Raw genomic sequence first — 13,469 nt, 5'->3', positions numbered from 1 at the left:
CATAGTTTACAAAAAAAAAACAAAAAAAAAAAACGCTATTCACAGTGCACACGTGGTGGTTTAGGAAGATGCTCGGGTGTTTTTTCTTTTTCTTTTTTTGTGTGTTGAGGTGGAGGGGGATGCATACCCTATACCTCGATCTAGATTCCCCAAATTCAGAGCAGTAGTATTATCGCCATCGCCATCGCCATCGCCATCACCAGTTGTATATTCTTTTAGTGCTAAATAAAAAAAAATTGATCCAACATCAGATGGAAAGGCTTTTAACGTCTCAACTGATAACCGCACAACAAAAGACGCAGCAAACATTAGCTTGAGTCCGATAGCAGACGATCGACGCAATCTAGTTCAGTAGGTGGTAGCGTGACCTCATGGGCCTCGTGCAGGCCACAACCGATCCCTACGTTATAGTTAGTGGAGAAGTTTTTTTTTTTCTTGCACGATCGTGTGCACATGCCTACATAAAATATAGTGACCACATAAAAGAAGGATTAGACTTGTGTATTGTTATGTTCATCACGCTGAAAGTAATAAAATGTAAACAAAAACAAATAAACAGCAAGGGTACGTTAAGTGCCACAGACCTACAGAAACTGAGTAAGTACTGTTGACCCATCTGTCGGTGACACAAAAAGCAAAGGTGGTACGTGTTCGTACACAAGTTCAAAGATCGCTTAATTGATCCAAGGACCGCAGCTGGAGGTAAATATTCTCCATTTTTGTTGCATTACACATTTAATCTGTCCTCTTGTAGACAGTATAACTGTTAAATGTATCATAGGCACGAAAATGAATCTGAAATTTTCGTGGCCTTTCATATATTTAGGAAACCTTTTTTTAATTTGAGAGTAAGCATGTGCATTAATTACTGTCACCCTTTTATCCATTTATATAACAGTCAATATTACCGTTTTCTGGTATATTTTTCCATATTACTCTAAAGAAATTTTGTGTAGAGACGGCTAGATTATTACAAGGTACATATGTACCTTACAGCTTTTTTCTCAGGGCATAGAACTCCTATTCATATTCATAGAACTCCTTATGGACCTTATTCATCGTGGCTTATAATTGTTTTAGGGAAGAATGACTGAGAGCCCTGCAAAGAAAACTAAATCATACAACTGCAGGCACTGCTACATGTCGTTTTGTGCAAATGGCATTTATGACATAAAAGCTTTGAATTTGAAAAACTTGGGAGGACCAGTATAAAAGCTTGCAGTGTATGGGCATTGAGTGTATGGCAGGCCTGTTTTGCAAACAGTTTCAGCTTAAGAACAGCTAAACTGAAAATACATACAAGTCAGCAAACTCTAAAGTTTAGATCAATTAAAAAAATTATTTAATAAATGCATGATATTCTTGTGGCATACAGTAGTGTAGCCTACGTGTGTCAACCGCTGATAAAATTTGTTTGCAGATGGTGATAGGGTTGCAGATAGGAGCAATCAGTAAACAACAAATCTGAATGAAGTTTCAGAATTCAGGTTTATTTCTGTGAACAACCTTCTGAAAAATGTACTTTATTTAATTTACAATTATTTTTCTAACATAATCATACAGTGTGTGCATACATTTGTCATGGTGACCTCAAACCTGGTTTTGGGGACTAGCAATCTCATTCTAGAAGACCATAGGTTAGATAAATTGATATGATATATAGGTGACCTAGGTTTGTCTGCACATTATGACAACACACCTGAATAGTACTTATAACAGGTATCCTGGTTCTTTAAAGGTCCTGTGGTCCTTAGTTCAGTGTTGTCAGACCTGTGTGAGCCTTTAAAAAGACTACATAAAATAGGTTACAATATATTTGGTCCAGTATAGTGGCTTTGACTCCTTGATGATGTTCCTAGTAGAGATGGGCTTGATTATAGTTTTTATTGATAAATATTTTATGCTTTAAGGTGCTTTATTTCTTACTATTACTATTCATCTGAGCCATTTATTTAATTCGTTCATATAAGCACATCAGATTATTTCAAAGCACGCAAAACGTGAGAGCTGTTTGATAAAGAAAGGCTTAACTTTTATTTATACTCTTTAAGCCATTAAAAGGGAAGCTGTAACAGCGACTTGTAACATTTAAAAAAAACTATATTCATAACATTTCTATCAGATTAATTGTGACTTGTGTGACCTAGTTTATACAGACTTTTGCAGTACATCTGTACTGATTAGGTAAAGGAGTTTTGAAAACTACAGCCTTTCTTCATAGATATTGACCTTTTGGGTATGTCTTTATGCATTAGGTACATTTATTATGTCTGTGGAAAATACAGGGTTTTACAATTGTGGCCAATACAAAATTGAACTTTAAGAGGAACACTCTTTTTCTGTTGTTACATTTCACTCCGATTTGTTTTTAACTTTTCATTTCAGTTTCATAATTTTAGTTTGATGATGTTGATTTAATTAAAACTTTCTGATTTGCCTACGCTTAAAATCAATCATCAGAAAGAATAGTGGGTTAACAGCAGAGGTTGGGACAAGTCTTGCTCAGACAACAGAACCAATGATAAAAACTGAAGAAGATGTATTCATTATCATGCACATTTATTCATTCTCTTTTCCCCTAATATTGTGATTATAAGCTTGGCAGAAAGTATAGTTACTGTGGTGTTGATGATGATTACAGAAGGTCCTGAGCTAAGATGCCAGGAATGCTGGACAAGGTGCTGATAGGAACTGCAGGTGCTGCAGGTCTGGGAGTAGTTGCTTGGCAGACAACATTCCCATGGATCAAGTATGATATTCAGCTTATGAAGGTAACTAATACATTAATTAATGCAGGTAATACATTTAAACTCAGTTTGAACCATAAAAGAATTGGGGTGTTGAGGTATGTGCTTTTCTAAACCACACTTGTCAGAATGTCCTAAGGTTGAGACTTATTAATGGAAAACATTTTTTGTAAGCTGAGGAATTGTATTTTGTGAGGGATTGGTCCATCTTCAAAATCATTTAGCAAAAACTATTGATTTAAAAATGTTTTTGCAAGGTGTAAGGTGTTGCATTTTATTTCAAGACTTTATTTTGTCTGTGTAGTGTAAGTAAATGTGTTTGCTAACGGTACTAACATGCTGCTACTATGATACATGCCCCAGCCAGGTCCTGTCTGGGCCTTTTATTCATAAACCTTTTCACAGGTAGGAAATCTTTGTCTAATAATGACTGAGGCTTTTGCTGTGCCAAGCAAATACTTGTTATGCCTACCTGTCACCAACCTCTCCCACAGATATTTACAAATACATTTAAATATAAGAAAGTTTTCTGTTGTTTCAGCTGGGGAAATATTTGATGAAAATACGCGAAGAAGTCATGAATAGCTTCTTGATTGACTTGTTTGAGACCCATGCAGACAAGCAGCCCAAGAAGGCAATGCTTATTTTTGAGGACTCTGTGTATACTTATGAGTTTATGGAGCTCCAGGCCAACCGTGTGGCCAATGCAGTACGATGTCTTGGACTTGGCTTTGGTGACACGGTGGCCATGATGATCCACAATGAGCCAGCTTTTATATGGACATTTTTGGGTGAGTTTGTGAGGAAGATACAGTTGTTTTTATGAACAACTTGTTCATTTTATCACTATTGTATTTTTATTTCAGGATCTAAAAATAAAAATTGAGGAGTTAACTTAGATCAAAACAACTTGAAAAGTTAAGTCAGTTGGTGCTTTGTACTCTCTGCAAATGAGGGTTTTTTCAAACAAGCTGGTCCAGACGATGATGTGCCACAGGCAAAGTTAGACAATAGTATGCCCTTTGCTGTAATCCACACAAAAATATGACTTCGCCGAAAAAGCCATTTAAATGCAGTAAGTACATTTAATGCAGTCAAAGAGAATGTTTATAGATATTTTCTCATTAAACAGGGTTGCAGAAACTGGGGATCTCGGTGGCATTTATCAACTTCAACTTACGCACGAAGCCATTGTCACATTCCATTCTGGCATGTGATCCCAAAGCTATCATTGTGGGACATGGTAAAGAGTTTTGTAATATATAAGTTGTTTTTTTTTTTTTGTTTTTTTTTTTTTTTAATTTCTTTTGTTTGTTTCTTGTCTTTTGCTTTTCCATCTCAATAACTCTTTTCTATTCTTGTGTCTAGGTTGATTGGGTTTGTAAGACTCTTTACATTTAGTAAAATAATAACATTGAGCAAGTGAGCATTTTAACTGAAGCCCCATGACTCTGTTTGACAGTCAGTGTATGGACTGATACTTGCACACTTTTCTGTTTCTTAGGGCTTGATTTGCTTCATGCTGTCAGTGATATTTTAGATGACCTGGAGGGACTTCCCATTTACATCCAGGGATGTACAGATAGTGATGTGCCACAGGGAATGAATGGCTTGGACTCTCTAATGGCACAGTCCTTACCTGTGAGGATTGATCGAAGTGTGCGAAAAGACATGACCATGGAGTCAATTCTTTGCTACATCTATACATCAGGAACAACAGGTATCTTTTAAAATATAGAAGTATTAAAAAAAATGAACATACACACTTTCTTAATTAATTTTTCTCAAGAAATACTGTTTATCATTTTTGTGCGGAAGATTTATCAAAGATGAATGAAACTAAGCTTACTGTGTCCTTTGCAAGATATTTTTATAACCAGAAACTTAAGTTACAAATACATTTTTAAAGAATTTGTTACTTTTAAGTATTGCCAATTGTGTATAGACTATTCAGGAAAGTAATAAAGGAGAATGCACAATAGCAAGAGTTTTTGTTTATGTGATTATCCTTAGCACTTGAAATTCCACACCATATTTTACTAAAATTCCAAGATAAGCAAAATTTGTTGACAACTAAACTGAGCTTTCAGTCAGAGAGACACCTTTAATATGTTTATATGTGTTTGATTTTGTGGAAAAAAGCTAGTCTTTATACTTTCTTCCATAGTTCTTTTTATGGAGCATGATAAAACTTCTCTGTTTCAAGTATGGAAAACAAAATTTGGACATTAATACTTTAAAATGATGAGAAACAGTTTTTAAGGACAAAAATGTAAGATATCATACCTTTATCAGGTCTTCTCCTTAATTGACACTTTTTTGGTAACTAATGTTTTTGCATTCATCAGGAATGTTTGGTACTAGTGTTGCTGTAATTATGTAAATCGTCTTTCTCCTATATATCATTATCTGTACAGAAATTATATTGCTTAATTATAAATCTTACAATAGGGGACTTGAAAATAAAAGGAAAATGAATGGATTAATTTTTAATACCTGTATCAAAATAAAACAAGATTTTTTTTTTTTGTTTCTCAGTTCTGTACCATCATGAGAAGGGCATGCAGTTTTAACAATGGTTTTTTTTAATAATCTTCTAGATAGATTTTCAGAAATTTGAAATAAAGAGAATAAATGATTCTAAAGTAAATCAAAAGATTTTTTGTTTAATTTTTGGAAGTCCTATCCTGCATTTTTTAAACTTCTTGATTTCCTTCAAAAATATCATAGATATGTAAAATGAAAAATGGCACCCATACACTCTAAAAAACATGCTTACAGTCACCTGAACCTGCCTTTATTCATCCTGGATAAAACCTTAATATTTGCATTTTTGAGTCAAGAGGATGAGGAGAAAGCCTAAAGTAACAGCAAACAGATTTCAGAGAACATTAAATGTTAGAAAGAGCTTAAGTTTAACAGTGATGATCAGCGACCAAGATATTTATGTAGAAAGAATTGTTGTGATCATAGGAAATTTGGAGCCAATTTATCATTTGTAATTATTCTTGTTTTTACAGGTCTTCCAAAGCCAGCATTTATCAGTCAAGGCAAGGGAACTGGAATATCTCTTGTATTGCAAGCAGTCAAACTTTCAGCAGAAGATGTTGTGTACACATGCCTTCCTTTGTACCATAGTTCCGGTGGTGGTATCGGTCTGTTTGGTGTTATAGAGAGAGGTACGGTTGTATGTTAACTATGTGCACATGAAGGATTAAGAAAGATGTGAATGTGAATATGACTTAGCATGAACATTTGTGTCATTATGTATTTTTGTGCTTGTTATTCTTTATCCTTGTTAAATATTTTGTTTCTGACCACTGAGTTTCAGATATTGATAGGGCAAAAGATAAGGAAAAAATTGCTTAAGCTTCTGTCAGTGTGAAAAACAGGTCCTTGTATATGCATGTGCTCCTGTCTGTACATGCTCATTTGATTATGCAACATAATTATCAGAAATCAAGAAAGAAAAGTTATACCTACAGACTTACAGCTGCAAAGAAACATTTGGTTTTTAGGTTATCATCCTCTGATTAGTATGTGGCTATTTTGATTACGATCTGTATATGTATGTTTAATTATAAAACAGTGAAAGCCAGATTTTCTCCACAGGGGCTACTATGATTTTGGTTGGAAAGTTCTCTGCTAGAAATTTCTGGTCTGACTGCCGGAAATATGGTGCTACCGTTATTCAGTACATTGGAGAGATCTTCAGATACGTGTTAGCACAGCCACCAGTTAGTATTTGATTATCTTCTTAATCTGATATATAAGACTGATATACCTTGTGTGTTTTAGTTTATCGCATTCTCATTTCTTACATTTGCTCCATTGATTAGAATGTTGAATTACATTTTTTATGTTTAATTATACAATCATTAACATGTTTTTGAAGTCATATAATAAGGAATTAGTTAACATTATACTCTAGAGCTATATTCAACAGCAGTTGAGTAGATTGTTTGCTTTGATTTTACTTTTTAACTAATTTAAACCCATTTGCAGGATTACACCAAAGTTTACAGAAATTTTACAACTACTAGCAAACCAGGTTAAAGTACTGTTTGTGTTTCTTGTTCAGCATGAACTAGATGGTGTACACAATATTAGGGCAGCGATGGGGAATGGTCTTCGCAAGGATATTTTCAAGGCAGTGCAGGAGCGATTCAAAATTCCTTTAATCTGTGAATTCTTTGGTGCAACAGAAGGTATGACAATGCTCATCAACATTGCCAATAGACCTGGGGCCATTGGACGGCTGTCTCCACTATTGGTCAGTTGACAACATTTTCTTAACATTTGGATGTTTTACAAAATGTGCCTGCATTTCTGGCTCATTTTCTTCAAAACTGTAGTATGACTTAAAATAATATAACTTAAAAAACCTTGAATTACATACACTAGTCTTGAAATGCGGCCATATTATGAGTAATGATGTATAGTTGATATTAATCTGATCAATTTTATTAGTGGGAGCTGGGGACTCACAAGCTATTCAGGTCTTCAATCAAAATGAACAGCTCTCTTTACCTAAGCAGCCAAAGACAACAACAGTGTTTCTTCTTTAACTTTACCAGGCGACCCCACCATAGGACTTTAAGGGCTACAACTGTTATTTAACTAAATGAATTCTTGACCCAAGCAGTCCTGATAACTAGAGTGCTTTACCCCTTAAGCCCAGTGCTTCCCTCAGACTACTATTTTTAAAAAAAGATTCCATGTGGGTTCACCAGTCTCTTTATTTTGATTTTTGAGGCTACACATATGCAAACTGCAACGTCTCACTCTGACTTCAAGGAATTACTTCCTGCAGGTTCAGAGTGTGGGTGCATGAGATTCTGGCAATTACGGTGAGCCTATCTGTTCAGCTGAATGTCACTTTGGCAGATAATCATGACCTCTGTGGGGTTGCACTTGGACTCCACATTCAGGGCGTTCTACCTCTGTAAACTATCTGCTCATTCTGCCATGTTGCACCTTGTCAGCCCAATTTTGACTGCTCAGCAAGTTAGAGCCTAGTTCTATCTAGTTACATGGTGTGTCAGTCAGGGTGGTTGGCAGAGCCTTCCTCCAGATCCCTTCTTCTATGGTCGGGTTGTCTGGTGAATTAAAGAAGACATAACATGCTGTATTTGGTGTGATAAAATATATAAGTGCTTGTTTCACTCATGAGTGCAGCTGATCCTTTTAGGTATACGTAGCACTTCCTGCATTTATGATTTTTTTTTTTTTCAGAGCAAAATTGATCCAGATGTTAAAGCATTGGTCAAGTTTGATTACACCACAGCTCAGCCACTCAGAGACAAAAATGGGCGTTGCATCAAAGTCAAAATAGGTGAGTACTTGAAATCTGCCTTTTTCGTGGAGAGAATGTTTCTTTTTTACTGATTTTTATTTGCAACTGATTTTTTTTTTTAAAGCTGTTCTTCATAAGGATATACCATTGTTGTATTTTTTCCGCTTACCTGGGTATGATTTCAAGAGAACATACACATTCCTGGGGTCAGTATCTTACAAACTGAAGGTAATAGCAGTTCTGCTCCAGAGAGAGACTTTTAACAGAAAGATAAAGTATGATTTATTTCTGCATTACATGTAGTTGTACTTCATGCACAGGTGCATATATTTGTCTTTCTTTCTTCAAAGATGCACAGTAATCTTAGCATTGTCAAGCAGCATCTGCTGTGGCATGCTTATTTTAAAAATGGAATCTTCAGAGAGTTAACACCAACAGTATTTATTTTTATTTTGATGGTATTGTATTCCATGAACAGATTTTAGGGGTCACTTTGTTAGCAATTTTGTTTTTGGCTGTAGAATCAAAGATATGACTTAGAAGTTTATAGTATGTAAAGGGAGCAGAAAAAAATAATTCATTCTGGTTTGCCATAATTCATTTACTAGATATAAATGTTTAGGCTTGACGAGTCAGCAGGCATTTTTAAGTATGTAACAATTTCCTTTATCTCACTTTGACTGTTCACTTTTTTAAAGAACCATTTTTGCCATAAAAGTGAACACCTGGTAAATTAAAGTCACTTGACCTAGGTGATTTACTGTGTAGTTTTGACAGCTGCTAAATTAATGTGGACCTTTGGAGTAACCACATCACAACAATATTTGCAATCAGTGTTCAGCACGTTAATAGAACTAACAGTTGTCAAGTAATGTGTTGAGACTGCTTTAAAAATTTAATGTCTTCTCCACTCCCCCATCCCCAAATCTTTGATGATGGCAGGTGAACCTGGTCTGTTTTTGAGCAAAGTTCCAGACTTGATACGCCAAACAAAGGAAACTGTACATGTATACAAGGCATCCGAAGAAGCCAATGAAAAGAAGCTTGTTAGAAATGCTTTTGTTGATGGTGATTTATATTTTAACTATGGGGATGTGTTTTCCTTGGACAAGGATTACTTCTTGTATTTTCATGACAGAATCGGGGACACATTCAGGTAAGACATAATATGGATCAGGAAAAAGGAATAACTTATTTGTTTTTGACACAACTGTAATGACATGAATTCAATAAATCGTAAAACACACAAAATATTGTTTCCATTTAAGGGTTTGTTGTCCTGTACAAATATGCATAAATTGTGTAGGAAAGGTCCAGCTAACATAAAGGTAATTTGCAAAAAGATAGGAAAATGTAAAAGAATTATAAGTCAGAGGCCTAATCACTTATATCTTTGTGTTATATATAATTGTTTATATTATTATGTAACAAAAAATATTAAAGCCGATCAATGTCTATCAAATGTGACAGTTTTTATAAAGAATGTCACATGATTAAAGCAGTTTCTTGACAGTGATGAAGATCACAATACTATTAGAATATATGATGTACTTTTTTTATGACTCATCTATAATAATCCCCAAATAATTTTAACTGGGTATCTCAAAACCCCGAACAGTTTTTACTGGGGGTTTGCGCAACCCCCTGTTTTTTATGGATTAAAAAAATTGCATGTATTTGTGTGATATGTGTTTAGATATGCATAATATGGTGCACAGAGATATTACGAGATCCATAAGGTGAGGCATAGAATAAAGCACCAAATAATTTGAGCACATTTGTTGAGTAAACAAATGAAAACTAAGTATTTAGCATAAATATCTAAATTTGCAGGTGGAAAGGGGAAAATGTATCAACAACTGAGGTGGCAAATGTTCTTTCTTTACTTCCTTTCATCAGTGATGCTAATGTGTATGGTGTTCAAGTACCAGGTATGATCTGATAACAGTTGTAAGTTTTATTATTTAATCCAATAGACAACTGCAGTTACAAAAAGAAAAGAGCTGTCTTCTTCGTTTGTCAGATATTCCTTCTTTTACATGTTTTTTTTTCCTGTAGCAGTGATTTTCATTACTTTCAAGCTAATAGGTCAATTGACTTTTGAACATTTTTCAGGTCATGATGGGCGTGCAGGAATGGCTGCAATCACTCTTAAAGAAGGTAATAAAATGACAGAGGCACAGCTGAAGCAGCTGTATCAGCTATGTGAAGATGACCTGGCAAGCTATGCTCGCCCTCTGTTCTTGCGTGTTTTAAGCCAGGCAGTGCTGACAAGCACCTTCAAACAACAAAAATTCAACCTTGTGCAAGAAGGTTATGATTTAACAAAAGTCACTGACCCTCTATACTACCATAATTCCTCAGCACAGACATACAGCCCATTGACTGCTCAAGTGTTGCCAACATTTCTACAGTCAAAGCTCTAAATATGCATCCTTCAGGCTAATAGTCAATGGATTCGTGGACAACAGGAAAGGATAGATGTGCAACTGTACTGAAGCAGTTGGTACAGACACTTCAACAATCATTCTCTTTACCTCATCATTTTCATATTCATCTTTTTCCTGATCACCCCAAGTGGAGCATAAGGCCGCAATCATGTTCTTATGCAAAACACTAATTTCTACTCAGTACTAATAGTGCCAATTTATTAACATTTCAAGTAATTTTGTGCAAAGATAATCATGTGTTGTTATAAATCCAGTTATACTTTGTTTGCAAATTGTCTTAATGTGATAACACGGAGCTCTATTTGCTCTGCTTTAAATTACTTAGAACTATGCACTCACAGATGTGTATGCAAGCTAAATAAATAATACTGTTTTTATTAGGCCAAACGGAAGAGAAGTTTTATTACCTAAAACATTTTTAGTCATTTTATTGATCTACAATGTCTTAGAGAATTTTTCACAGTTCTGCATATAATTTTGTTTTGTAAAGGCAGAAAAAAAATGTTATAATTTACAAATCCACTGCAGGATATGTTGCTGTTGTCTTTGCAGCATTGATCCAATTTGCCAGATTTCTTGTTGCAAGTTCTTTTGCTCAATTTATGTTGACTTCTTTGGTATACCTTGTATCAAGCTCAGCTGGTGCTTATGGTGTTTTAAATTCTTTGTCTTGGTACCCTTATAAAATGTCAAGTAAAGGCCATCCACTAATTCTTTTTTAAAAGATCATTTCAGGAGAGAAATGTTAGAGACTACAACTTTTCTCTGGGGCAGCTTTATGTGAGGGTGGTGTCCATTTCCTATCCCTCACTGCCTTACCTTCCCCAACCCTCTGTGGAGTTGAGTACCAATTTAAACAACTGGATCGACTGGGAGGGAAGTTTGATGTGGATGTCAAACTGGCACACCTTTGGGTTCAAATGCCAGTGCTCTAACAACTTGTCTATCTACTTTCCTCTTTATGCATCAACATTGGAAACATTCAAATTATTATTGAAATGGTTGTAACAAAGTTTTCTACTGAGAACATTTTTAATTCCTAGGACTTTTGGAAGAGATGTGACACTGTACTTTGTTGTTCTAGGGATGTTAGGCCTATTATGGTGCCTGTTTGAATTGATATGTAATAACAACATTTGTCAGTATAATGATGAATTGTATCAAGGTAAAGACCATATTGTTCTTGAGTTCTTTTGCATGTCATGTATTATCAGACATTGTAGACCATTAAGTCTACTTTACAATATATATTCTTATCATAGAGTAAGCAGCCTAAGTCTGTGGATAAACTAAAGGCCTAAGGCTATCGACAACTCCTGTGGGCTAGGCCTGTGGGTAAATTTTTAAGGACCTAGTCATACAGTTAAAAGTCATACAGGACATAGTCACACAGTAACTCATAAGGGTCTAAGCCTGTGGGTAAGCTAAGTATTACTGCTGAAATGACAGGTATTGTCTTTCAATAGTTTTATCGCTAGAATAGTGTGGTCAGTACTAGAATTATGCTATAAATTAATTTTTCTTTAGCCTTCAAATACAACCATAGCAGAAGATAAATTGGAAACCCACACTATGAAGGTCATTTGAAATTGTTGAAAACAAATATGCACCAGATAGTTGCTTTATTTCATTGCTTAGAGATACACACATATAAAAGTATAATGTGTGCAAAATGTTTTTTAACTGTTGAAGTTTGAATTGTATTCTTTAATTCACAACTTCGGTCAAATAAGAAAATATTTACATTACTGAGTTATGTCAGTGTATTTCTAAAGTGGACTATTTTTGTATTGATTTTAACTTTCCAGCGTTGTGAATAGCTTGCTTTGCTAATACCAGCCATAATCTAGCTCATAAGCTCATTTCAAGGCAGCAGTCATAATATGCCTTTTATTCTGACCAGTTTTATTTTCTCTAGACATACTGTGCATTGATCCTGCAAATAAGATTTGTAAAACTTCCTTTAAGAATTTTATATGCATTAGGTTCACGGGAAGACAAGACAGGTTTGATAATGGCGATAAAATAGTTCCCCCCACCTCACTTGCAAAATAAGGTCATTTTGCCCATTTTATAGCACAACCTCAATTTTGTTGGGGTCTTAAAGGTAATTTTGTTCAAAGCTAAAATTATTGCACAACACTATAATATAGTAAACAATTTTTTCAATCCAGAGCTATATTTGGGCATTGTGTGTTTTTTTTTTTTTAGTTTTCACTTTGGATGAGTTATTCCATATTAACAAACTCCTTGTCCAATGGATATTTTTACATGTTTATTTATTTTTTAATGCATGTCATTCAGAACCCATACTTTGCATGTGCATGTCAAATGTAAGATTATACTTCTTGTGATTTGTCCTAAAAATATTAATTTTTCTTATATTCTTCTGTAAAAATAAATAGTAATGTTCATAATGAATACATTTTGTTATATTTTTAAAATTAAGCCTGAATTGTTTCAGTTTTCACTTAATATTGCTCTCGTTTGTGTGTTTACTTATGTGAATACCTATCTTTAATGTGGCATATTTCTTTTAGTTAGATCTTGTGTATGTGAAAGAAATTTCTGTGTTCAGTGTTCTTGTGCATTATATACTTATATATACACATAAATGCAGAATTCGCTGTGATACAGCCATAGTTGCTGGCACAGGGTGAAACACAAACAAACAAATGTGGAAGCTTTGCAGCAAATACAAATAGAGCCATATTGAAAAAAAACTTACAATAGCAAGCACAAGGAAAAGATTATTACAAAATGTTTAAACTTCTAATCTTCCTATTGCCGCCACCACTGCTGAGCTTCATGGTAACTTGTGGGCCTAACCTAATCTCTGTCAAACATTATTTACTGTGGGGTTACAGCTGTTAATGATAATTATAAAACAGGTATATATATTAAAGTGGCTCCACCTAACAAAAGTGAAAAAAAAATGCTGGGAGGTAAATTTGCTGCACTGAACTTGATAGACGG

At 34.7% G+C, this 13,469-nt stretch overlaps 1 protein-coding gene across 1 annotated transcript; it reads left to right on the top strand.

Annotated features, from left to right (window-relative positions):
- The first annotated feature begins 66 nt into the window (after positions 1-66).
- On the top strand, positions 67-12,910 carry LOC112553569 (long-chain fatty acid transport protein 6-like). Its single transcript, XM_025220889.1, has 12 exons — positions 67-702; positions 2,642-2,771; positions 3,289-3,538; positions 3,880-3,990; positions 4,252-4,467; positions 5,768-5,926; positions 6,360-6,484; positions 6,829-7,020; positions 7,983-8,082; positions 8,986-9,199; positions 9,877-9,974; positions 10,159-12,910. Exons 2-12 carry the CDS (start codon positions 2,658-2,660, stop codon positions 10,467-10,469), a joined length of 1,890 nt encoding a protein of 629 aa, XP_025076674.1. The 5' UTR covers positions 67-702; positions 2,642-2,657; the 3' UTR covers positions 10,470-12,910.
- The last annotated feature ends 559 nt before the right edge of the window (positions 12,911-13,469 follow it).

Source organism: Pomacea canaliculata, linkage group LG13 (assembly GCF_003073045.1).
Source record: "Pomacea canaliculata isolate SZHN2017 linkage group LG13, ASM307304v1, whole genome shotgun sequence".
Taxonomy (NCBI): domain Eukaryota; kingdom Metazoa; phylum Mollusca; class Gastropoda; order Architaenioglossa; family Ampullariidae; genus Pomacea; species Pomacea canaliculata.
Note: the sequence above shows the minus strand (reverse complement) of the source record. Positions and strands in the feature narration are given on the sequence as shown.

Bases quoted from the DNA above. Each gene is read 5' to 3' on its own strand.
- LOC112553569 (XM_025220889.1), top strand. From the start codon at position 2,658: ATGCCAGGAATGCTGGACAAGGTGCTGATAGGAACTGCAGGTGCTGCA. The intron at 2,772-3,288 runs GTAACTAATACA...CTGTTGTTTCAG, and splicing joins ATGATATTCAGCTTATGAAG to CTGGGGAAATATTTGATGAA. The intron at 3,539-3,879 runs GTGAGTTTGTGA...CTCATTAAACAG, and splicing joins TTTTATATGGACATTTTTGG to GGTTGCAGAAACTGGGGATC.